Here is a 25,388-nt window from a genome sequence, read left to right on the forward strand (position 1 = left end):
AGATTTGGGAGTTTCCTGAAAGAGCTGGGCTTGGGAAGTCCTTCCTGTGGGCTGTTTGAGGGGAGGAGGAAGGGAAACAGCCTTTCCTAAGGGATGCTTGGTAGGATAAGGAAGGAAAACAGTCCTTCCTAAAGGGCTGATTAATATGAAGAGGAAGGAAATAGCCCTTCCTAAGGGCTGATTATTATGATAAGGAAGGAATTAATCTTGTCTAAATACTGGTTATGATGAGGGGGGAAATAGTCCTTTCTAAGGGCTGATTAATATAAGGAAGGAAATAGTCCTGATTAATATAAGGAAGGAAATTGTCCTGATTAATATAAGGAAGGAAATTGTCCTTCCTAAGGCCTGATTAACATGATAAGGAAGGAAATTGTCTTTCCTAAGGGCTGTTTAATAGGAAGAGGAAGGAAATAGTCCTTCCTAAGGGCTGCTTGATAGGATAAGGAAGGAAAACCCATCAGGAGGTGCCATCAGTGGGTTGGAGAAGGAGCACAGGTCTCCATGGGTGGACAGGGATGCAGTGGGTGAGTGAAGGTCCTGGCCCCCAGCTGTCCAAACCAGAGCAAATTTAATCAGACGCAAAACTCAGAATTATTCAGGTCTGGTCTCAGGACAGTGGTCAGGGCTGGACACCCCTCCTTAAATGAAGGGTGAACCTGAGCTCTTAAATCTCTCCTGGATCCTGTGGAGTTACTGCAGGGGAATAAATATCCTGGGATGAGTGGGGCACTCCTGCTTTCCCTTGGGATCCTCATTCCCTGTCAGCTGGTGGCAGCCCATAAATCTGGAGGCTCCAAGATCACTCCATGCCCTTCCCAGCCTCTCCCAGGTCTCTGAGTTTCCAGCACGGCCGATCTGCCGTGTTTATCGTGATCAGTCAATGTGATTTATTAATTTGTGGATCATTTATTTATGTGCTGGGGGGATCAGTGCCACGTCAGCCCCCCTGGCAAGAGTGCTGCTCAGAGGCAGCCTGGAGCCAGGTGACAGATGGGCAGGACACAGGGACAGGTTTTTGGAGCCAAATTTCACTTTGCTTTACGTTTGGGGATTCAATCGGCTCATCTCCAACGTAAACCTGTGGTGGTGTCCAGTAAAACTCAGGGCCAGTAAAACTCAGGCCTTTGGGTATCTCCAGGTCGAGGTTTCTGCACCTGAGCTTGACCTCTGACTCCAGTCTAACTTGAGTCATGCCAGAACTGGGCCTAAACTTTGTATAAAGTCTGTAATTCTTCATTTCTGGCAGTGAATGACTTGCAGTAGCTGCTGGCTGTGACACAAAGGAATGCTTGTGACAGGATATGTGGCTTTTTCCCCTCTGGCTTTTCCCCTCCACCCCCCTCTCTCCTTTGAGTTCTTAACCTGAGACAAGTCGTGTTTGGAAACCAGGACCTGCCAGAGCAATAAAAGTTAAAGAGAAGACGAGGATGGAATAATTCATCCAGCCCCACAGCCACCAGAAGTCGCTGCTGGAGGCTCCTTTTCGTTGGAATTGTGTTCAAAAATTACCAACTTGCAGACTCAGGAGGAAGCTGCGACAAGGTTTTGGTGTCACCAACACTCCCAGGATGTTTCCATGTGGAACATATGGTTTGTGTCTCCCTGGAGCCCCTGCTGCAGCACGAGGCACTGACTCACTGGTGGGGAAGGGTTTGGGGCTTTTTTTGGGTTTCTTTGAGCAAGGGATGTCTCTCTCGGGATAAATTTAGGCCGCTTGAAGGCTTGAAGTGGTGCCAGACAGAGAGAGCAGAGGGTGGAGCTAGGTGGGTCACCTGCTTTCTGTGTCAGGAGGGGGGCAGGTGAACTCCAGGTGCTTTAAACCTCAGAATCCTGGAATGGGTTGGGTTGGAAGGGACATTAAGGATCATCCAGTGCCACCCCCTGCCATAGCAGGAACACCTTCCACCAGCCCAGGTTGCTCCAGCCTGGCCTTGGACACTTCCAGGGATCCAGGGGCAGCCACAGCTCCTCTGGGAATTCCATCCCAGCACCTCAACACCCTCACAGGGAAGGATTCCATCCCGATATCCCTCCCAACCCTGCCCTCTGGGTTCAATCCACCCACTGGGACTGAAAGTTTGCTGTTGCTCTGCAGTCCTGCAGCCTCCCCCTGCCTCCTCCCTCCACAGGAACCTTGGGCCTGGAGATAAAAATTAATGTGCTGCATCAGCTGCTAAAGTGGCAGAACAACTTGGATGCGCACAAATATCGGGCTCATCACGAGCGCCGTTAGTTCTCCATAAAAACCCCGAATTGTGGAGCCCAAAAGACATCTGCCTCGGGTTTATGTCCCAGAGACAGCAACGTCCGTCCCAACTCAAACCATTTCACTGTTTCACCATCATAAAATCCAGATCAAAGGGGCAAACGTGAGTGGCACCCAGCAGGGATGGTTTGGTTTGGTTTGGTTTGGTTTGGGCAGATCCCTTCTGCCCTTTGCCTTCCCCACACCTCAGGATGATTCTTCCACATCTGCAGAGACTTTAATCTGACATCAGTGCCTTGTCCTTTGCACGGGCTCTGCTTTCACCCGCAGCAACCACATCTCATCCCCCCTCAGATCAATCCCAAAAGCCTGGAGAAATCTCCTCTCAGATCAATCCCAAAAGCCTGGAGAAGTCTCCCAGCACATCATTTGTCAAAGGGTTTTCCCCCTCAAGACACATTTGTAACACCCAGAGCACGCCAAGGGAACAAGTAAATCGACTGACTTCTCCTTGTACCAAAAGCTGTTCTGGAACTGGGGCATCAAAACCACCACCTGACACAAATCATCTGTTTTCCCCTTCCCACAGGAGGGGAAAAAAAAGGCATCCTTTTAGGGTGGTGCTTGCAGTGCCACTGTCTCCAGTGCAAGCCTGACATTTCCTCTCCAGGCAGCACCTCCTGCCTCCCCAAAGCACATTAAAATTTCAAGATGTCTCGGAGCCAGCCCAGAGCAAAGTAGCTCAGATGGATGGATGGGCCTGGCTGGGGACGTTTCCAGCCCCCCCCCACTCCAAGAACTCCCTCAGCCCAAACAAGGGGACACAGCTCATTCCTTCTGGGCTGTCTGTGCCAGTAACGACCCAGGGACCAGTTGGGAGGGAGGAGAGGCAGATGGAGGTGAAGTGGTGATGAAAAGCAGCCAGGGTTTAAAACATTCAGTGTGAGATCACGTGATGAAACACCCCCTTTCCCCTGGAGATCTGTTTGTGAAAGTCCACCTCGAGGATGTCCCTCTTGAGTTTCTCTTCCCCCACTCTGTTTCTTCCAACATACCCCTTTGGCTTTTCCTTTTTTCTTTTTTTTTTTTTTGCCAACTGGCATGGAAAAGCACCTTTTCTGGCCATCTGTCAGGAGCAGAGCACCCAGCCAGGCACCCCCAAGGGCATATTCTGAGTGTTCTGAGTGTCCAGGATGCACAGGGCAGGGACAGAGCAGCCCAAGAGCACCTCTGTCAGCCTCTGTGAGGAAATATCATGGAATCATGGAATGCTTTGGGTTGGTAACGACCTCAGAGACCATCCTGCTCCACCCTGGGCACCTTCCACTATCCCAGGTTGCTCCAAGCCCCGTCCAACCTGGCCTTGGACACTTCCAGGGACGGTTCATCCACAAATTCCCTGGACCACACACCTTCTACCCATTTGAATTTGACCTTTACACCTTCCCTTAACCTGCATCCAACCTCCTCCCCAGACTGCTATCGATCATGGTGTATTTAATGACTGCTAATGAGAGATTAAAAATGTTTATGGGACAAATTCATTGAGACAAATTCAAGAGACAAAGCTGCTGCTGGAGGACGTGGGGCTCTCCTGGGCTCAGCTCTCCTGGCTGCAATTATTGTTGCATAAGCAGCCAGAGAGTTTGGATCCCTTTCATTCCAGTATTAAGCAATAGCTCTTGTTTTAATCTCTTTAATGTTCTCCCCGGGCACGTTGGAGGTGGGAGGGAAGCTCCTGAGCAATAAAGCATGAGCTGATGTGGGAGCAGGCACGGGGGGGAGTCTCTGCCATGTCAACACTGCTTTGGCTCAGCTGGTTAACAACAATGGAACACAGAAAAGCTTTCTGTGTGCACCCGAGAGGCTGCTCAGTGAAGTGAGAGAGCACACGATCCACCGCACAGCTCACCCCACAGGCACCCCCAGCTCACAATTCCTCCTGGGATATGGGACTTCCAGGGGAAATTTCTCCCTGGGAAGGTCTGCCCAGCCCCCTGGCACAGGGAGGGGAGTCCTCACCCCCCTGGAGAGATTTTACAGCCCCTGTGGATGTGCCACTCCAGAACATGGGGCAGTGGTGGCTGGGCTTGATGACCTCATAGTGCTTTTCCCACCCACAACAGTTACTTTTTAATTGATCTTTTAATAGCTGCACATGGCCCTGACCACTGCCACTCCTTCCTGGATGGGAATGGGAAGCACTGAATGCCTCTTCCCAAAATTCTTGCCTGGCACTATTAGGAATATCCTAATTAAGAGAAATTAGGGAGCAATTTCACAGTGCCACAGGTGGGAGCTGGACTAAAAGTTTGTCACTACAACTTCGATGTGTCTTTCAAAGCTGTTAATTGGACCTAGTTTAATAACAGGCTGGGCTTTCTCAGGAATTAATATTTAAAGGATTTAATATCCTGCTCCATGTTCCTGAGCATGAAGTTATGGGAATGCTGTGAAATGGTTTTCTTTGAGAGAAAGCCTCAGCATTGTATTATTCAGATTATTTTTCGCTTCGGGCCCTGTGACCAAAAAAAAAGATGAAAAACCAAAAATGACCCTTTTGTTGCCCTTTAGGTGTGTAATTTTTTCTGGATTTAGCAGTGAATTCCCTTCCTGGAGCTCTCTCAGGAGAGGCAGAGGAACTCCTTGCAGAGCCGGGCAGGGATGTGTTAATCACCCCCTGAGGTTTGCTGGGAGGGTTGTTTATTGTTCCTGCTCTGAGCAAACACGGCTCCACTTCCCCCTCGTGCTGCTCCAGCTTCTCCTCCACTTGCTAAAAATAGTGGGAAACAGCCCAGTGAACAGCAGCATCAGGGGATTCGTGTTTCTTCCCCCCCCCCCCCCCCCCAATAGCAAGCTTCTGTAAAGAAATATTGGGTCTTAATTAATCATTTATCCACTTCATTAGGTGGTGGCAGCAGCAGAATGAGAAGCAGGGCTCGGGGATGATGCACGGTGCAGTTTGTTTGGCTTGCTGGGGAGCTGGAGATCATTTCAAGGAGCAGCTGTGGCAGAAACACGAAAACCAGGGAATTTGTGAGCAGCCAAAGGTGGGCTGGGGGTTCAGGGCTTTCATTCTGGGTTTGTCCATCTGCTGCTGGGTCGGGAGGTGGAGCTGCTGGAGCAGGTCCAGAGGAGGAACAGGAGATGCTCCAAGGGCTGGAGCCCCTCTGGAGCCAGGCTGGGAGAGCTGGGGAGTTATCCTGGAGAAGAGAAGGATCCAGGGAGAGCTGAGAGCCCCTTGCAGGGCCTAAAGGGGCTCCAGGAGAGCTGGAGAGGGACTGGGGACAAGGCATGGAGGGACAGGACACAGGGAATGGCTTCCCAGTGCCAGAGGGCAGGGAGAGATGGGATATTGGGAAGGAATTCCTCCCTGTGAGGGTGTTGAGGGGCTGGGATGGAATTCCCAGAGAAGCTGTGGCTGCCCCTGGATCCCTGGGAGTGTCCAAGGCCAGGCTGGAGCAACCTGGGCTGGTGGAAGGTGTCCCTGCCCATGGCAGGGGGTGGGATGAGATGACCTTTAAGGTCTCCCTCTCTTCATCTCCCTCAGAGGGCTCAGCAGCTGCTCCATCTCCCCTCTCCCGGCTGCCCCTTCCAAGATTGATTTCCTTACTCCCAACCCCACGTTCATCTGGATCAAAGGTCTGATGGGCTGGGGGTGGAAACCTCCCCAGCAGGAGCCCCAGGTGAGAGTTGGGGGGCAATTCCAGCCCTTTCCTGGATTGTTCATTCCCTGCCAGGCCCTTCCCCCTCCACACCACCTGTGTTTGACACTGGCTGATGTTTCTGTGGTCACCTCTCCCCTTGGCTCCGAGAAATGCAGAAATATCCATTCTCGTTAGCAATTCACCCCTTTCCTTTATTTGCTGCTGCTGTCACTCTGTCAGTCCCTTCTGTGGCAGGGACATGAAATCCATTTGATTAAAGAAAAAACACCAAGAGGTCCTAAAGGATGAGGTCTGGGGGAGGGGGAGAAATGGGGGGAAATGAAAGAAAACGAATCTCTAATGCTGAGAGTCCATGCAGGGAGTTGGAAGGGACATTAAAATCATCCCATCCCACCCCCTGCTGTGGGCAGGGACACCTTCCACTAGCCCAGGTTGCTTCACCCTGGAGTGTGACGGCTAAAATGCAATTTAATTAAGCTTTTTCTGCCTCTTTATGGCAGCCTGGAGTTTGTTTAGCTTGTCCTGGTGCCCTGGCAAATCATCATTAGCCCAATAATTTCTGATGAGCGTGTTGTAGGAAACGGTGTCAATTATAACTGTGCAGGGCTTTGTTCCTTCAGTCTATTCCCTGTAAATGAGTTATTCAGGAACAAGGAGTTCAGTTGATAAAAAGCAAAAAAAATCAATAGGTGAGATTGTTGAGATTAATTCGGAGTTCATAATGGATTTCCCCCCCACTGAGGTTTCCAAAAACTTTTGGAGGCTCCACATTAGACCTCAATTTCAGCTTTCTCAGAGCCAAAATCACAGCTGAACTCGAGTGAAACTTTTCCAAAGTTTTTTGCGAAGTTTTTACTGCCAGAGCTCCAAGAGGGGTTGGATGATCCTCTGGGGGCTGGGCCTGTGCAGGGCTGAGGGTTGGACTGATGGTCCTCGTGGGTTCTGGGATTCTGTAAATGTGCACAATTGCTTTTGAAATCTATTTATGTGTGAATACAGAGAAGCTTTTCGAGGCTTAGGGAACCTGCTCTGATACCTTGGGCTCTCCTGCTGGTCTCCCCCTCCCTGCCCTTCCTCCCTGACCCCTCCCAGTCCGTAAATTCTGGGAGTCTGGAGAAAGCTGAGGATCCTTGAAGAGCCCTTGTTCAGTCTCTCTGTGTGAGCAGAAAGGTCCCTCAGGGTGTTTGGTAAAAGTGCTGCTGACTCCAGCCCTCTTCCTCCATCTGAAACCGGTGACATCCAAGTTTTTCATTTCCTTTTCCCTCTTTCTGCTGAGCCAGCACTTCCCAGCTCTCTCCATCCACCCACCCCAAGCTCAGAGGCATCATCTGCATCTCCAAGCCCATCAATTAAACTCTGGTTTAATCAAGGAATCGTGTCTTCCTCTTCAGGCCCATCCGTCATTCCTGGCTCTCGGTGGAGCTGCAGACACCCATCCATCATCCCTGCTGCCTCATCACTCAGGGGAAGGCTCTGCTGCCCCCGTGGGCAGGGAGGGGCTGTGCCAGCACAGTCATGGAATGGTTTGAGCTGGAAGGGACTTTAAACCCATCCAGTGCCACCCCCTGCCATGGGCAGGGACACCTTCCCCTAGCCCAGGTTGCTCCAAGCTCTGTCCAACCTGGCCTTGCACAGCCCACTCCAAAACAGAACCATCCATCAGACCTCAAATGGTGCATCTCGAATCAATTAAGCATCTAGTTGGGCTAATTAAATGGGAAACAATTCCTTGAGTTAATGATGTCACTTCTGTTAGTGCCCTGCTGGTGGTGGGGAGGACAACAAAGTGTTGCCACAGGGTTCCCAGGCAGATAAATTTATATAAATTCATATAAATAAATAATTGATGCTTTCCCAGGGTTAAGGAGAGCGTGACCAGGTGCTGCCAAATCCCAGAATGAGTGGAAGCAGGAGCAGGGGCTGTGAGAGCACGGCAGGAGAGATGGGGGGGTCATCAAACCCACCCGTGCCAGGCCCTCAGACACGCAGGGAAACAAATCAGACAAGTGTAGTGAGGCGTGTTTCTCATTAACACAGCCACTGGAGGCACAGCCACGGCAGCAGGGAGCTCATTTATCATCCCTCTGGGGTGACACTGTGCTTTAGCACCTCTGGGGCTGGAGGGAAGCTCCTGCCTGAGCTGGGAACACGAGGAGCTGCAGCCTCGGAGCTGCCAGGGGTTCAGCTCCTGCCTTTAGGATTTCACTTCTGCTCTGGTTAATTGTGGGGTGGAACCGTGGGGCAACAGCAGCCAGGACCTCCAGCACCATCGCTGGCTTACCATTTGGATGGTGGGATGGTTTGGGTTGGAAGGGGTCTCAAAGCCCATCTTATTCCACCCCATTTCCGTGGGCACCAACACCTCCCACCCGAGCGGGGAAGGGGATTCTGTGCAGGTGGGGCCTCACCAAAGTGGAGCAGAGGGGCAGGATCCCCTCCCTCAACCTGCTGCACGTGGGGGAGGAAGAAATCCAGGATGTACCAGCCCTGGGAGATGTCTGAAGGGAGCTCAGCACAAATCCCAGATGAGCCTCTGCCACCCAAACCAGGGGCAGATCGACGGGCACGGGAGGTCAGCAAACACATCAATCAAACCACTGACACGCAGAGAGGCACCTCCTGCCCTCCTGGGATGGCAACAAGCTTTTCTATGGCCCCTCTGCATCATCTGGACTGGCATAAACATTCATGTGTGTGCCTGGTCCAGCCCTGGAAGTGCCCAAGGCCAGGTTGGATGGGGCTTGGAGCAACCTGGGCTGGTGGAAGATGTCCCTGCCCATGGCAGGGTTGGCACTAGATGAGTTTTAAGTTCCTTCCAAACTCTTCCACGATGCTGCACCCACCAGAGCTTCACTTGCTATTCCCTCTCTCCATCCCAACCCTTTTTTTTTTACATCCAGGACAACAATTATCTCAGGATTAACTAATTCCTGGCCCTGGTGGGATGGGGGTTGACGAGGCTCTGACACTTCCACAGGTCTCTTTTCCCACCTTCCTGGTGAGGGGGAATTTACAAAGGAAAACCACATCTTTGTGCTTCACCTGCAACCCACTGGGAAAGGAGAAAACTGTGGGTGATGATGGTAAATCCCAGGGGGGAAAAACGTCACCCACCGGGGGAGCTTTCTAGTTAAAAAAAAAATTGCTGCTCTTAAGTGTCGTGGGGAAGGGAATCACATAAAAACTCGGAGATTTGAGGAATCTGCACAAACCAGGCAGGAAAATCCACCTTGGCACTGGGGGTGATTAAGCACAAATCAGTTGTGCTGACAGGAAAGAGCTGTACAAGGCAGGTGGTAAGAGCTGTGGGAGAGGGATTTTAAAATATCATGGAAGAAGAGGGGGTGGATTATTTATTAAGCCATAGTTTTGTTGCAGGGATGGATGGAATTGGCCCACGTGTTTGACTGGAGAAGGGAAAACGTGCTGGAATGGATCACAGAGTAATCATCCACATTGTTGCTCACCCTTATTGCTGCAGGTCACATCTGAAAGGTCATATTTTTAATTTTGAAGGCTTGAGCTTGGTCATTAGTCTGGGGTCAAATATGGCTGTTAATCTCTGTAAATGATTTTGCTGCATGGACGAGTTAAAGCTTCCCTCTGACAGGGAAATGGGAGCTCCAGATTAGGTATAAAACCAAAGAATTTTGTGTTCTTCATTACATCTCAGCAGCAAGTGCTGAAGTTATTGGTAGCAGTCCCAAAAAGCTGCATTTCTCCCTTGACTGGGGTAAAGTCGACGTTGAGCCTCAAACAGAGCTTATATAATTTAAAAATATTACACGAATAAAATGTGCAAGTGACTTTCTCTCCGAGCTGTCAGTTTGCCAGTCTCAGTTGGAGAGCAAGTAAATGATTTTCCCAGATTTTTCTGCCTTTATAGTGTAACAAAAGATGTCGGGCTGAGGCTGAAGAAGAATTCTTTTGTCTTCTTTTTCTGCCCTTGGATGTCAGAAACGAAGAATTGGGTGTCAGAGCAGAGGGGCAACCTGGATGTCTGAATGCACCTGAACTGCCCTTCTCCAAACCCCTCATCCTGCCAAGGTGTTGGGTTTGTTTTGTTGTTTTTTTTTATTTCACATGGTGCACAATTCAGGATGATTTTCAGCCCTTTCCCTCCAGCAGATTTCCAGGGGAAAAAAAGAAAAAAAAAAAAAATTCCCCTTTCATTTTCCACTCAGTCTGTTGTTGGACTTGAAAGCGTCTCCCCAACCCTCCTCCCGTGGCTGCAGGAAGCCCAGGAAACAGTTTGTTCTAGGAACAGCCTTTTAAATGGAAACTAAAGCCTGTTTCCAAAGGCAAGTTGTGCACTGGTGGTAGGGGAAGAGCAGCAGGAAAAGGGTGTTTTTCCCTTGAGGGAACGGGGAGAGCAGGAGATGTTTCCCTCTGTTTGTTCTCCAGTGCTCCAGCTCTGTCATAAGCAAATTCTCTCTGCCCCTGCTGTCCTTGTGCTGTTCAGCTTGGCCACACCTCACCTGGATTCCTGGCCTCTTCCCATTCCCACAACCATGCCTTTTCCCAGCCCTGGAAGTGCCCAAGGCCAGGTTGGACGGGGCTTGGAGCAACCTGAGCTGGTGGAAGGTGTCCCTGCCCATGGCACGGGGTGGCACTGGATGGGCTTTGAGGTGCCTTCCAACCCAAACCAGTGTGGGATTCCATGTGTTGGTTTAGATGGGATATTGGGATGGAATTTTTCCCTGTGAGGGTGGTGGGACACTGGCACAGGTTGTCCCTGGATCCCTTATTTAGCTCTAAGATCTCTGGGAGAGCTGAGAGCCCCTTGCAGGGCCTGAAGGGGCTCCAGGAGAGCTGGAGAGGGATTTGGGACAAGGGATGGAGGGACAGGACACAGGGAATGGCTTCCCACTGCCAGAGGGCAGGGAGAGATGGGATATTGGGAAGGGATTGTTGGCTGTGAGGGTGTTGAGGGGCTGGGCTGGAATTCCCAGAGAAGCTGTGGCTGCCTCTGGATCCCTGGGAGTGTCCAAGGCCAGGCAGGAATTAGATCAGCCTGGTCTAGTGAGAGGTGTCCCTGCCCTACGACCTTTAAGTTCCCTTCCAAGCCAAACCATTCCATGATTCCATGGCTTGACTGGGATTCCCAAGCTTCTTCCAGCACACACTCCCCGTGTTGCCAGTGAGTTCCCTCTCAATTTGCATTCTCCCGCTCTAATCAAACCTCTAATAAACACCAGCCCTCTGAAAATAATCAGCAGCAGCAAGAGCCCCCTTGGCAGGGAAGGGGGGGGGGGGGGGGGAAGGTGAATTAAGGTGCTTTTCTTTCTCCTATGCTAATCTCCCTGCTAATTATGTTTTATTAATATTATGATGCAGACGCTCCCGCTCTTGTTTTCACTCATCTTGTCCGTCATTAAAATCAAATTGCAAATGAACAAGCGCAACATTTGACTTAATCACTTAAGCCTCTGCCTTCCATCCCTTTGGTAAGCAACCCCTACAGTTAGACCAGGCTTAGGTGCATCTCTTTTCCATTTTTTTTTTTCCCCCTCCTCTGTCTTTGAAGTGTTTTACCCTGATTATTCAATGGGTGACATTGGCATTTGGTTGTGAGATAAATTGCCTGAGTCATTATCATCAGCAGGCGGCTGGGTTTTCTTATATTTATAATTAGGTGCTTTTCATTGCAGAATGGGGGGAAAAATAGGAGGGAAAAAAAAAAACACCACCACCCTTTTTTTGTTTTAAACAGTCTGATATTGCAGCTTTTCTGTCAGGACTGCCAGGGAACAATGTTATATTCCTCCCTTTTCATTCTGGAGGGAGGCTTTGAAAGGCCTCATCAGGTAAAAATTGGAGCCTTGGGCTTGGCTGCTCCCCGTGGACGAGCCAGCCTTTGAAGCTGAACCCTTGGTGATCTCCCAGGTTGGCTCTTCCAGGCATCAGCATCCCACAGCACCTGGATCCAGCTGTTATTGGGATGGAAAAAGTGTGCCAGGCCCACAGCCCCATCCACGAGACCCCCCAAAAAACTTTTGTGTTTTTAGCATCGAAACCACCAGCTCGGGTTTGTTCCTCTCTCTCGTTGCTCAGGTGCAGCAACAGGGAGGGAAAAGAAAAAAAAAAACCCATAAATGTGTGTCACGCTGAATTCAGGAGCTTTTGCTCAAGATCTGTTTTGATAGAAATGCCAAATTCTATCAGCTTAGTTTATTTCAGGTGGCTCTTGCAAATCCTCCCGCTGGCTTGTCCATCTGGTGGTGCTGCTGGTTTTGGTTTTTTTTTTTTATTCCCTGGGTTTGATTTTGTTGTTTTGTTTTGGGGTTTGTTTTTTTTTTGTTTTTTTTTTTTTGAAATGGAGAAACGAGGATTCTTTTCACCGCTACGGACAAGTTGGAAAATATTCCCCGTGTTGTTGTGCAGCTTCTCAAAGAAAATGTCAGCCCACGAGTTGGTTGCTTTCCCAGAAGAAACAAAATAATGCCTCGAAGAAGAGAAAAATATTTCTTGGTTGACAGAAAGTATTTAAATACATAATTATCACTGGGAGGGAGTCATTAAGATGATACATTTTTTGTTGTTGTTGTTGTTGTTGTTGTTGTTGAATGTATTGAATTGTTGGTTGCATCAGAACCACTTGTAGGTCTCGCTTAAAAAGAGGCAAATAGGACGTGGTGGCAAACACGGGGTCGTGGGATGATTAAAGGGGCCTGTTGTCATCCTGCAGCGCCTAAAAATGGGGGTAAATCCATCATAACCCTGGATTTTCACAGCTGGGGGGCTGGGGGGGGAGGTTTGTTGGTGGCTGAGGAGCAAATGGGGACATCAACATGGAGAGCAAAGGGGCTGATGGTAAGAAAAGAGGTTTAGATGAGAGATAAGGAGGAAATTCTTTCCTGAGAGGGTGGGGAGGGGCTGGGATGGAATTCCCAGAGAAACTGTGGCTGCCCCTGGATCCCTGGAAGTGTCCAAGGCCAGCTTGGAGCAACTGGTTGTAGTGGAAGATTTCCCTGCCCATGGCAGGGGTGGCACTGGATGATCCTTAACGTCCCTCCCAACCCAACCCAACCCACTGCAGGATTCCATGAAATAAATTGCCCCCACTGATGGAATGAACTGAGCGTGTCTTGCCACAAAACTCGATTTTTTTCCCCCCCTGCTCTACACATCTCTTTGCTTTCCAAGATGCAGATACCTTGAAGAGGAGGAGCTGTGTGTGTGTGTGTGTGGATGCTGTGGGGCTGGACACTGTGATCTACAGCAGAACACGTTGGGAATGGGAACCTGTCCCTGTTCCTCGTTAATCTTGTGACAAACTCATCCAACACGTGCAGCTGGAGAGCAGTAATTAGTGTCACTCCTGGCTCTCTGGCTGTTCCCTCAGCTCCTCCCTGCACACACCAGCTCTCCACGTGTTTTTCCCCAAGGTTCTGCAGCTGATAGACCAAGTGACCTGTTTCTTTCGCCAGATACACCTCAGGTAATTCGGAATTTTCAGGGTTTATCAAGTGCAGGTGAGCAGTAAGAGGTGAGGTGGAGAGGAAACTCTACAGAGCAAGTTCCCCAGGAGCCTCAGCTGTGTGTGCCTGGGCACTGCCAGGGTGACAACATGGCATTTGGGGACATCAAAACCCTCTTTAGGAGGCAGCAAAGCCCCAGTGGTGACAATAAATGACACCAGCTGTGACCACCTCCCACCATCACGGTGTGACCTCTGAATTCAAGAGGAAACTCTACTCCTGAGCAGCCAAAGAGGACTCACATCTCCTGCACACAGTGCTCGTGTTGCTCTCCACACAAAATTTGCAGGAACGTGGAGGCACCTCCTTTATGTTTGTCTGTTGGGTGGAAAACCTGGTTTTTTTCGCTCTTCCAGCTGAAAAAGTTCCCCCTCATCTTCAGCAAAGCCTCAGAGGGAGAGCAGAGATCAAAACAAAAACCTGGGGAGAACAAAGGCCTGGCTGAGAGAAAGGGATTGGGGATGAAAAGCCTCGGGAGAAAACACTTGGTAGGAGCTCTCTGGGTGTCGGAGAGGAGGAGGTTTGTGCCCAGAGCCTCCTCTGAGCTGAACCAACCCACAAATCCTCACTGCTGAGGGGTTTATTTTCACTTTTAGATCAAAAGGTGAGAACGTGCTGCTGTTTACGGGGCAGAATTGCACAGGAGGCGAGATGGAAACATCTGGAAACGTAATAAAAGGCAGGAAAGGGGGAAAGAAGTGGGATGTTCTCGACTGAATTTGCTGATGCTGTTACTTCTTTCCCATTGTAGCGGGAACTGACAGATGGTTTGGCTTTTCATTTCCCTTTTTTAGCTGGTTTGGATAATATTGAAAAGCCTTTGAAGGATGGAAAGAGTCAGAATTACCAGCTCAGATCATATCAGGGAGTCTTGGTTTGGAGCCTGGTGTGGAAAGGTGAAGGTGGGGTGGGAGAAGCTTGGCCAGAATGGGACAAAGCAACTCCCCTGGGAAAGATTCACCTGCATTTCCTCATGGCAGGAGGATTTTAGGGCCTAAATCACAGTGAGTTGAATGAGGAATGGTTTTGGGTGCCACCTGCATCCCTTCCAAAGCATGGTTGGGTTCAGGGGTGACAATGTGGGCTTTGGTAGGGAAATGGGGGATGGAATGGTATTATTTTCAGGTCCCTTCCAACCATTCCATGTCCTCCACCACCCCAGGCCTGGATGGTCCCCCTGGGTGGCTCTCCAGGTGAGAGTTGCCAGCCTCGCCTTTGTTTTCTGTTTACTCTTGTCTCATCTCTTGCAGTCATGAATATTTATATGAAGCTCCAAAATAGCCAAGAGCACTTTAATCAGAGGACTATCTGCAGCCTAATCAGGGATAATACTAATCAGGAAGTTCAGAGCAGCCTTTCACACTTGCTGCAGGAGGCAAAAAAGTTTGCTCCTGACTCCAGGACAGGAGTTTTGGCGAAGCCTCCTTGGAGTTTGCCCCAGCTACCAGAGAAGAGAAAAGGAAGATTTACTCTTTGCATCTGGTGTTTTAAGAGCTTCACTGCAGGAGCAGGGAGTGCTGGAGATGTCACTGGAGCCGGGCTTGTCAGGAGGAAATTATGCAAACAGCTCGGTGCTAATTTAGCCCCGTCTCTCCCCGCGTCTCCAGCCGGAGGGATCTCGCTTTTCCAGCCAATCTCTCAAAAGCCCGTCTTTAATTTCTTTTTTTTTTTCACTTCATCACGTGGCCGGGGTTGAATCCCGCTTGCAGGAGGGTGATTTTCACGCAGGAGAGCTGCTGTGCTCCCCCTCTGTAGGTTTTTTTGGTAAATCGTTGCCTTTGCAATCTCGCCAGGCAGGATTTTCTGACAGTGAGCGGATTCAAAAGGGAGGAGGAAGGGGAAGGAAAAAAAAAAAAAAACCCAGCCCTGAGATAAATAAAGGTAAAACTTTTTAAGGTTTAGCAAACTTAAAAACTGGAGCTCCTGAGGGGTTCAGCCCTGGCAGGCAGCGTTGTACATCTGTTTAACACGATGCCCTTTCTGGAGTTGAGAGGGGTTTTTTTCTCCCTCAGACACCGAGTTTTGCAGAAAATCCTTTTACACGATTCACATGAAAGCCTTGGCTTCCCAAAGTCTTCTCAGATATCAGTGACAAAAGCTCACATTATCTTCCCCCTTTTTTTTCGATCATAACTTTCTGGGATAAGGAGCCACGATGAGCCTGGATTAGATCTTTAATGCAGATTTTTTTCTTTTTGCCAAGTTTTTCTATTTTTTAAAGGGCTTCCTTTATAGAAATGTGGGGCTTTGAAACCAAGTAATTCCTGTCTGGGGTCACAGTCGTGCAAGGGGCTCTCAGGTCTTCTCTGGGCAACTGTGCCAGCCCTCCCCACCCTCCTAGGAAGACTTTTTTTCCAGTCCAAATCTCCTCTCTCTCCATTTGAAGCCATTCCCCCTTGTCCTGTTATTCCAGGCCCTTCTAAATAGTCTCCATTTTCCCTTTCCATTGTCAATCAGCAGAACCAGGAAAACCCCACAGAGCTGAAGGCACAATCTGCTGTCCCAGGGCCAATATGGAATAATCCCAACCTGGATCCTGGGAACACCAGCCAGCACCAACACCTGGAAGGGATTTTTGACACCAGGAAAAACGGGAACGCAGCAGAACCTCCCCCTGCCCTTCCCAAGGTGCCGGTTTCTCTCAGGCTGATCCACCCCTGGGGAATGGTTTCCTGAGAGACACCGATCCCCTCAGGGCAGCACTGAGGGAGGCATTATTTTCCATCTAATCTGCTAAATTTGGAAGGCAGGAGAGGAGCCCCTCCCCTGGGAGACCCCACAGTTCCACCCCGACCTTGTCGCCTCTCCCCTCCCACGGAGTTTGCTGCATTTATTGTCTCCTATTTAGCAAAGATGGGGGTTTGATTTCCAGGAGCCCTGGAAAAGGGGGGATTTGGGCTTAGATGAACAGCACAGAGCAGGACAAAGCAAATCTGGGTGTGCCCAGGAGGGACAAACGGGGAACAGCAAGAACCAAAAACTAACCCAGGATCCTCTGGAGCCAGGCTGGGAGAGCTGGGGGGGTTATCCTGGAGAAGAGAAGGATCCAGAGAGACCTGAGAGCCCCTTGCAGGGCCTAGAGGGGTTCCAGGAGAACTGGGGAGGGACCTGGGACAAGGGATGGAAGGACAGGACAAGGGGGAATGGTTCCAATCGCAGGACAAGGGGGAATGGTTCCAACCCAAATCATTCCATGACCCCATGACGTGCTTTCCCAGAGTGCAGGGGCACAGACACCTCCTCCACGGCACTGTATGGCCCAAGACATCATCTCATGGCCCAACTCAACCTCTCAAGGCCCAACTGAACCTCTCAAGGCCCAGCTGAACACCTCAAAGCCCAACCCAACCCCTCATGACCAAGTAAGACCCTCCAGCTCCGTCCATCCCGTTGACCCCACCAGGCTCAGGGTTGGGCAGTAACTCCTTCCCAGGTGTTCCCCTCCTCACTTCCCATTCCCTCTGCTGCTTCTTGCTTTCACAAGGGCCTCTCCCCGTTACTTTACCAAAGTTTTATGTGTTTTAATTTTCTTTTATTACTTTGCAGCCGCTCTCCAACTGCTCGGGCGGGGCGAGGCAATGAGACAGAGCTCCCAGCAAAGCCACATTCATCACTGCCTCGTTTGCCTCCCTTTCATCTCTAACTACTCTCCAATCACTTGGACAACTGATGCTTCTGAGCTCGCAATTAGACCCAGGCTTTGTGCCCCTGATGAAGGGAGATTAATTAAATCAGCTCTTTTTCAGGACTAGAACAAATGCGGGAACGTTTTTGGCAATTTCCCCCTTCTTTTCAACCTGTAGCCTATTAATTTAAGACACCTGGCGTGGAGAGAGTGTTTTGCCCTGATAGAAAACAGTAAACCGAGATTTATACACTGGAGCCTTATGGAAAGGCTTCTTTTTCCTTCCCACGGTGCAAATTATGGAATAAAACAACACGAGATCGAGGGTGAAGTTTATCACCCTCAGCACAAAGAGTGAGAGAGACTTTTATGGTGAACTTTGCATTTTTTTAACTACACCTGGGAGAGAGAAGGAGAAAAAGAGAGAGAAAGAGAGAGGGAGAGGCTAAATTAGGATAACTTGGAGGGCTTTCCCAGCCCAAACCATTCCATAATTCTGTGTTACTTTGCTCTGCAACAACCTGATGATGGGGAATGTCCCCCAGTGCTGATCATTTCTCAGTCATTCCCATGGAAGCCGAGGAATATCAGCTGTCACCTGATTCCTAGGGGTGCTAAATCCATGAATCCCATCTCCTGTTTATCAGAGCCCCAAGATTCTCCTCCCCCTCCTCCTCTCTCCACCCCCCACTGCCACCTCTCCAACGAATCATCTCCATCCCGAAAATCCAAGAGCAGGGGAAGGAGCCTGGTGAAGAAGTGACACACCAAACAAGGGTTTTAGTTAGTTAGTTAGTTAGTTTGGAGCTGGTTAGGTCACATTTGCATAAGGACAATGTCAGATTCCTTATTCATGAGCACAAACTGCAGTGACCCCCCTTCCACCTGGCTCCCAGAATCCCAGGATGAGGCATCCTTCCTGCTGCTCCAAGCAATTCCTCCCTAAAAGGAGTGTGGCAGAGTGAAAGCCTGATTTTTTAGGTTTTATTTATGTTGGGACTTTCCGAGGAAACAGAAAAATCATGGAACAGAAAAATCAGGGTGGGGGAACCACATCAGCAAATTGGGGTTGAGAGGAGTTTTTGGTGGCTGGTGGGGGAAGGAACAGGGATGTCCTTCCTGTTCTTCTCTCCCACACACGTTGTGCTCCAGGTGATGGGGAAAAGGTTGGAGGAACATCACAGGAGGTCCCTTCCAACCCAAACCAATCCATGATTCCATGGACAAGGCCTTCATTTATTTCTCTGGTAGTATTTAGTTCCCCTCTTTGCCCCACCTTCCACCAGCCCAGAGCTCACAGAGCTCATCCCAAGGTTTCCATGATCCTGGAGGGCCCTTCCAGCTCAGGATATTCTCTCTGCTTCTCTGCTGAAACTGGGGGTTTTAAAAGGGATTCTGGATTTTTTTGGTGCTTCCCTCAAAACACCCCCAAGCCCTCACCCCCTTTACCCGACACTAAATTATTTGTGCAATAAAAGCACCGAGCAACAAACAGGAACCCCTGCTGGTAGATTTAGAGAAGAAATGATAGGAGCAGAGCAGATAATCTCTCCCCAGGTACATTAGGCATTTAATTTAAATTGTCTGGGTGTATTTTCTCGTGTTTACATCCTCGAGCAATTCGAGATTGGCCCGGCACTGACAGAAGGAAAATATTGTTTATGTCATACAAATCATTAAACTATAAGCAATTTCATTAAATGTTTCTCCACTCTGTAGGGCAAACGAGAGAACAGCTGCTTGCTCAGTTCTGCTGAGATCTTTGCCCACACAAACACTCCCATTAATACAGGCAAAAGCTGCTCTTTTGCCACAGGATGGATAAGGATAATTTGCCAGAGGATTGATAAGGACAGTAAAGATCCTTAACTGTGACAGGCAGGGGATATTGTGTTGGAGAACAAAGTATTGTTGTTTACCTGTTTTATCTGATAACCAATAAATCTGTTACCTGGATGGGACATGAGGGGAAAGTCCGGGAAGGAACAATCTAAAAGGAAGATTTCTCGTGGATTTTAAAAGCCAGCCTTCTCTTCCATCCCTAAGCAGGAACAATAAATAAAAAAATCACCCAGGAAAAACACCGGAATGAGTCACTTAAAAAATGAGCTCACACAACGGAGAAATCAGGAATTTATTTGCCCTGAGCTGTCTCCTGGGGCCATTCCTGGGTGCTGGAGGTTTGGAAGCTGAGGAGATGCTGCTCTTTGAAGGCTCCTTCATGGAAGAGTTGTCAGACACCAAAATACACCTGAGAGCTGCTGCCCAGCGTGTCCTGCTCGTGGGTTCCACGTGTCAACCATCTCCCAACACATCCCTGGCCTCCCAGGAGTGCTGACAACCTGCAGAGTCACACTCTGGTTTCTGTCACCAGGCTGGGAGTGGAGGGGCTCCAACAGCATCGATATCCTCCTCATTTCCCATTTTGGTTTGTTTTTTTTTTTCACACATCCCCAGGGCTCAGCCAGCAGGTTTTTTTTTTCACTCCTTCTTTAGTCCTTTAGCCCCACCTAGTGCTAAAGCCAAATTAAAAACCTTACTCTTTAATTAAGCCAAATAAAAAAAGCCTTTTCCCCCATCCCTGGAAGTGTCCAAGGCCAGCTTGGAGCAACCTGGGCTGGTGGAAGGTGTCCCTGCTCATGGCAGGGGGGGTGGGATGGGATGCTTTTAAGGTGCCTTCCAACCCAAACCACGCTGGGAATTTTTCACCAGCCTAAAACTGGCCCTGAAAGTCCAAATCAAAGCACGATTCCTTTGCTTTGCAGGGAATTCTGCAACCCCTGGGCCTCTGCAGAGGGGGGTTTTGGTGAAAATGATGCCCCAGAAAAAAAAGGGGGTTGGAGATGTGCAGAGGCAAAACACCATCATCATCTGGTTTAGCAAACACTGCCTGGCAACCCTACAGAAACATGTTCTCCACCCTGTCTTCTCCAAAACTTTGGACATTTAAAATGTTCTTGAACCCTCAAACACGAATTACTTGGAAATCCTGTATTTTTCTAGTGCTAATGATGGTGGAGGAAAACCTTTTCTACTTCCCCCCCCACCCCCCCACCCCAGTAAAAATGTCTTTTGGCAGAAATGTTATTTAGAAAAGGCAAATTTTAAACCCAATGATTTTTTTTCCAAGGCTGTTCTCCTTCCCATCACCTTGCCTTCAATGCAAACAAAGATCAAGAGGACGGATACATTACATTCAAATCGTATTAAACTGGGATCAAAACCTGAATTTATTTTCTAACATTTGCCAAGGCATCACAGAGCAATGACAAGCACGAGAACAGAAAGGTTTGCTGTCAACCTTACAGCAGCCCTGATTTTTATTTTCCTGCCATGAACATGAGATTAGATCATCCATTATCAACCTCTGAGGCTACACAAATTTGTCAAGTGCTCCACAGCAAACACCCGCTGCAGCAAAGCTGATAATTTGGGAAGAAAGTCTTCTGGGGTTTTAAATTCCCAGCACATGAATTTGGGCTTTTCATTTGGGAGGGTTTTTGGGGGTAGGATGGGGGGGTGGGGGGGTCCTTACCTGGCATTTCCACTCTAAATAAACTGTATTTGGAGTCCTGTGACTTACTCTGTTATCACACCAGACTTTTCATCCTCACCCTGACTTGCAATTGCTCACTGTGGAAACAAATGCACCGGGTAATTCCCAGCATAACTGAAGCACTAATTAAACAAAATGGATTTTTATCGTGATTTTTAAATATTTTCCCAGTGCCAAAGAGCGTCCCCCAAGAACAGGCCCCTCACCACACACTCACTGAGGACCAGGATGGGGATGCAATTTTGTGCCTTATTTGAGACAAGAGAAAGGGCAACACTACCCAGAGAGCAGGTCCGTGCAAACCAACCTGGATTTTATCAAAGTAATTACATCTTTTTTTCTGCTGAATAATGACTGAATCCTTCCACACCCACCAAAGGCAGGTAAATGCGAGCAGGAAGGACAGATCTTCGGTGCTGTGCTGCCCCCAGCTGTCCCTAAAATGATCCTGAACTCAGGGAGGTTCAGAGATGATGGTCAAGGGCAGCGCTGCTGGAAAGTCAGATTAGAGCAAACATGAATTGAATAATGAGTATTTCCTCAGGATCAACCTCCACACACACACCTTTCCACTGGAGTCACGGCACGAGTTTTTGGCTCTCACCAGGCCCTGCTGCCAAGAGATGGAGCTTCCTTTCCACCCCCTCAATTTAGGAGGTTCCACCAGCTGAGACAGGAGCAGTGCCCAGCAGAGGGACCGTGGCTTTGTTTCAGCACCAAATTGCTCAAAACATCTGCACTGTTGACAGAGCCCTAAACCAGACTGGGAGCATTCCAGTCACCAACTGCATCTGTGCTGGGAGAAACCACAAGTAAATGCCATTAACCCAGGCTGGAATCCTGCTTAGGGAAACCAGGCAGCAGTTAAGGAATACTCCAGGGCTGTGCAAACACCTTCATATTTAATAGCATGTTCATATTTTAATAACATTTAAGGCAAAATCACCTTCTCTGGTCTCTGTTGCAGTGAGCCAATGTGTTAAATCTGACAGGGAAGTTTTTCCAAGAGCCTTTTCAGGCAGGAGAACCAGCATTTCCACAGCAGTGGAAAGCAATCTCCGGGCCTGGAAGCTGCCAGGGGCTCCTCCCAAGCATCTGCAGCTTGACCTCTTCTGGAGACAGGGGAGTTCCCAGGTGCCAGCCCAGGAGTCCTCTGAGGGAGCTCCAGGTGGTGTTTGGTCCGTGGGACAGAACCTGCTGTGCTGGGGGGTTCCTGTGCCCGTGGAACCTTTGAGGGTCCCCCGGAGGTGCCGGCGGATTGTTGGGGGTAGAACCCCACCCTGAGCCACGAGGTCACAAAGCCAGGCCGCGGTTTGCAGCCTGGGGAAGGTGCTGTGGGCACCACAGCAGGGGTGGCACCGCTGCAGCAGTGGCTCTGCAGGTTCTGGTGGCACCTCCAGCGATGATGCAGGGGCGCCGGGCCCCCGGCAACCGCGCTCTGCTGGCGCTGCTGAAAGCCCTGGCAGCCTCTGCAGCCCTGGCAATGCTGGTGGCACTGTATGCCCACATCACCACGAGGGTCCAGGTGGATGAGCCCAGGCTGCTGGGGGCAGGTAGGTGGGCAGGGAAGGGCCTGCACCCACCACGGGTCCCACAGGTGCTGTTGGGTCCCACTGGCCGTCCCCTGAGTGAGCATTTTGGTCCCAAACTTCTGTTGGTGTGAAATGTAACCATCATTTTTGGGGGGCAGCCACACAGCATTGCAGAGATGGAATGGGTCAGGCTCAGGGATGACCATGAGCTGCTTCCCAGTGTCACTGCAACCCCAACAGCGGGGTCGGGGGTGGGTTTAGGGCTGCTGTGAGCTGCAGAAAGTCCTTTCTCCTGGCAGCTCCTGCACTGCTTAATTGGGGTCATGGTGGCTCAGGCCACCTGCCTGCACAGCGCTCCAGAGAGGGAGGGACAGACTGTGCCATGGAGCCATTCCACGTCTAAACAACAGCCACTGCCATCAGAGCCGGGGAACTACGTGGAAATATTCCAGTTGAGCACCTCTGCTCTGTTCACAGATGTGTCTGGAGGCAATGGAGGTGCAGGTTCTGGATCTGACTCTCCTGAAGGTCACATGGATGTGTTCTCCCTCTGGGAACTGCCAGTTCAAAGCCCGACTGTGAGCGAGGCATCTCCTGCAGGTGAGAGAATCCAGCCCTGCCTGTCCTGCTCTGTGATCCCCTCCCTGTTCTGGGGTTACAGTCAGCACAGGGGATGCCACAAGAGCTCCCCACGGGGGTCTGGTGTCAGCTGTGGGCACAGGGAGGGCTTTCCCAGCAGCACAGCCCAGAGTTCGCTGCGGCAGAAATTGTTTACTCTTCCCACGAAGGTCCAAAGAACGGAACTGAGCCTGGAGACATTTACTGGCAGCTGGAGGAAACGCTGACTGAAGTCCTGGGTGCCCTGAAGGACATGCCTGATGGTGGGTATGGGGGGAGTTGGGAAGCTGGGCTCTTGGAACCCGCTCAGGAACGGTGGCTTGGAATTGAACTGATCCACTTTCTCTCTAAAGCTGTGGAGCTCGTGCCTGGGGATGAGGAGGCACCACAGGGAGGCCTTCAGGAGGTGCCATTCCCTGGGGGAAACCTGGGGGCTGCTCAGCCAACAGGAGTGCCAGGTAATTGTTGTCCCTTGGCCACCCAAGAAGGGAGGGGGTGGCTGTGCCAGGGACACACACTCAGACCCTCTGGGGATGTGGGGAGATGCTCATTGCCCCCCACACCCTGTTCTCAGGGACCTCACAGCTTTGCCTGCTCAGCAGATGATGGGAAATGTGACTCTGGATCCTGGAGTGTCCCTCCTGCAGCTCCTGCATCCCAGAGCTTGCCAGGATAGGTCTTGGCACTACAAAGGGAATCCCTGGCAATGTCAGCCCCGCCATGAGATGGCCAGAGGTGTGCAGGACACACTGACCTTCACAGTTGTCCCCTCCAGGTGTGGACAAGAGGAGACTGGGCAGGACCAACCCCAAGGCTGTGGCTGGCAGGGCAAACAGAGGAGCAGTGGATGCTGACACCTCCAGGAAGGTCCTTCTCAGCAACTGCCTGGTGGCTGTGGCCGGGCTTCTGACTGCTCTGTTCCTGTGCTTGGTGCTCCCTGCCTGGGCAAAGGATGTGCAGGGGTGAGTCAGAGGTGGAGGGGGTTGCCAAGCAGGTACTGGGGTGGCCGTGTCAGCCGTGGGGTGTCTCGAGCCGTGGGGGCTCCGGGTGCCCGGCTGGTCGCTGCCCAAACTCAGCCGAGCTTTGTGCTGTGAGATGGGGCCCCTTTTCCCGGGTGCCCACATCCCACAGGGGGTACCCACATGCCATGGGGTGCCCAGAGCTGCTCTGCAGCCTCCCACCCCCCCAACCCTGGCCACGGCAGGGGTTCAGCAGCTCCCTCTCTCCGCAGGCACCTCGCGTCCTGGAGATCTCGTTTCCGGCCCCTGGGCAGCCGGGAGGAGGTGGAAATTTAGCAGTGGGGAGTCCTAAATAAAGAGAGGGCAGCAGGATTGTCTGGCTGGAAGTTCTGGATGGGAAGGAATTCTCGCTCTCTGCTCCATTCACTGGATTCCTTTCCTCTTCTCCCGGCTCTGTCGGACCAGGTCCAGAAGAGGCATCCAAAATGTGCCAGGCCCAGGGGTGGAGGGTTTTCCACTGCCAGAGGGGACATAAGGCAGAAATGCTTTATGGGGAGGGTGGAAAGGCCCTGGCACAGGTTGATCAGAGAAGCTGTGGCTGCCTCTGTATCTCTGGAAGTGTCCAAGGCCAGCTTGGAGCAACCTGAGATAGTGGAAGGTGTCGCTGCCCGTGGCAGGGGGTGGAACAGGATGATCTTTAACATCACTTCCAACCCAAACCATTCCATGACTCTGAGATGGTGGGTAGGCAGTGGCAGGAAAAGCCAGTTTTTGAATCTTTTTGTTGATTTTTACCAGCATGAAACTGTGTGTCTTCATATATATTCCCCTTCCTGACACATTACCTACCTAAATATATATAACTGGGTTAAAGATGTGAAGCCTCACAAAACCAGGGCTGAATAACAGAACAGGGTGAACATCTCAACTGCAAATAAATGCTCCTGTAAAAGCCAAAAAAAAAAACCCCTACTAGAATTCCCAGAAGACTCACTGCAAGTTGAAATACTGCACAAAAGCAGGTGCCTCTTTCTTGTGTGTAAAAATACACCCTGTATTTACACAGATTCTCCAAGAACTCAGGGCTGTGCTGGAGCTTTGTGAGTCAGGGGTTGTGAATAGATTTGTGAATAGGGGTTTGTGAATGGAGACAACAAAATACAGTGAAATAATAATAATTTCTGAATAGAGGTCTGTGAATAGAGAAAACAAACTACAGTGAAAAAAAAATGCATGGCTTGACTTTGGAGGCATTTATTGAATCAATCAGTGCTTAAAGTGATTTAACTTTGGAGGCATTGAATGAATCAACCAGTGCTCAAATCCCAGGGTGCAAAGGGGCTGAAGGAGAAGAAATTGGAATTGCAGGTGGGCAAGGGATGGGGTGTGCAAGGGATGGGGTTTGCAACAGGGCAATGGGTGGTATTTAATTTGTTGCTCGTGGGGTTCTCTCCTAATAAAAACCTCCAAACACAGTCCAGCTGCTGCTTCAAACTGACTCAGGTTTTGTTAAAAAAAATGTTCGACGCTGAGCTCCCACCCCCTTTTTAGAGGTTTATTAACACAATCAATAATTATATCTACTAGCACAAGCTCCTAAGAATAAAGAATAAATAACAAAGAAATTCCTGGGCAGAATTTTTAAGGTCTGAGGGCTTCTCTCTCTTCTCTCTCTTCCCCTTTTGGGGGCTTTGCTGTTTCATTACCAAGGGGTTGCCACCTGCTCATCTTCACACCCTC

General features: G+C 50.1%; 1 protein-coding gene across 2 annotated transcripts; it reads left to right on the forward strand.

Moving 5' to 3' along the window:
- Positions 1-8,489: 8,489 nt before the first annotated feature.
- LOC114068184 lies at positions 8,490-23,991 on the forward strand. Of its 2 annotated transcripts, none has more exons than XM_027904105.1 (6): positions 8,490-8,499; positions 22,546-22,671; positions 22,860-22,952; positions 23,043-23,147; positions 23,465-23,651; positions 23,921-23,991. In XM_027904105.1, the coding sequence occupies exons 2-6, from the start codon at positions 22,605-22,607 to the stop codon at positions 23,982-23,984; spliced, it is 516 nt and encodes a 171-aa protein (XP_027759906.1). In that variant the 5' UTR covers positions 8,490-8,499; positions 22,546-22,604; the 3' UTR covers positions 23,985-23,991. The 2 variants fall into 2 exon arrangements, with proteins under 2 accessions (XP_027759906.1, XP_027759905.1); XM_027904104.1 differs by lacking the exon at positions 8,490-8,499 and adding an exon at positions 21,873-22,092 and having other exon boundaries at positions 22,371-22,671.
- The last annotated feature ends 1,397 nt before the right edge of the window (positions 23,992-25,388 follow it).

The sequence above is a fragment of the Empidonax traillii genome, unplaced genomic scaffold (genome assembly GCF_003031625.1).
Source record: "Empidonax traillii isolate 1590-97213 ecotype Southwest subspecies unplaced genomic scaffold, ASM303162v1 scaffold1011:size275050, whole genome shotgun sequence".
In the NCBI taxonomy this organism is placed as follows: Eukaryota; Metazoa; Chordata; class Aves; order Passeriformes; family Tyrannidae; genus Empidonax; species Empidonax traillii.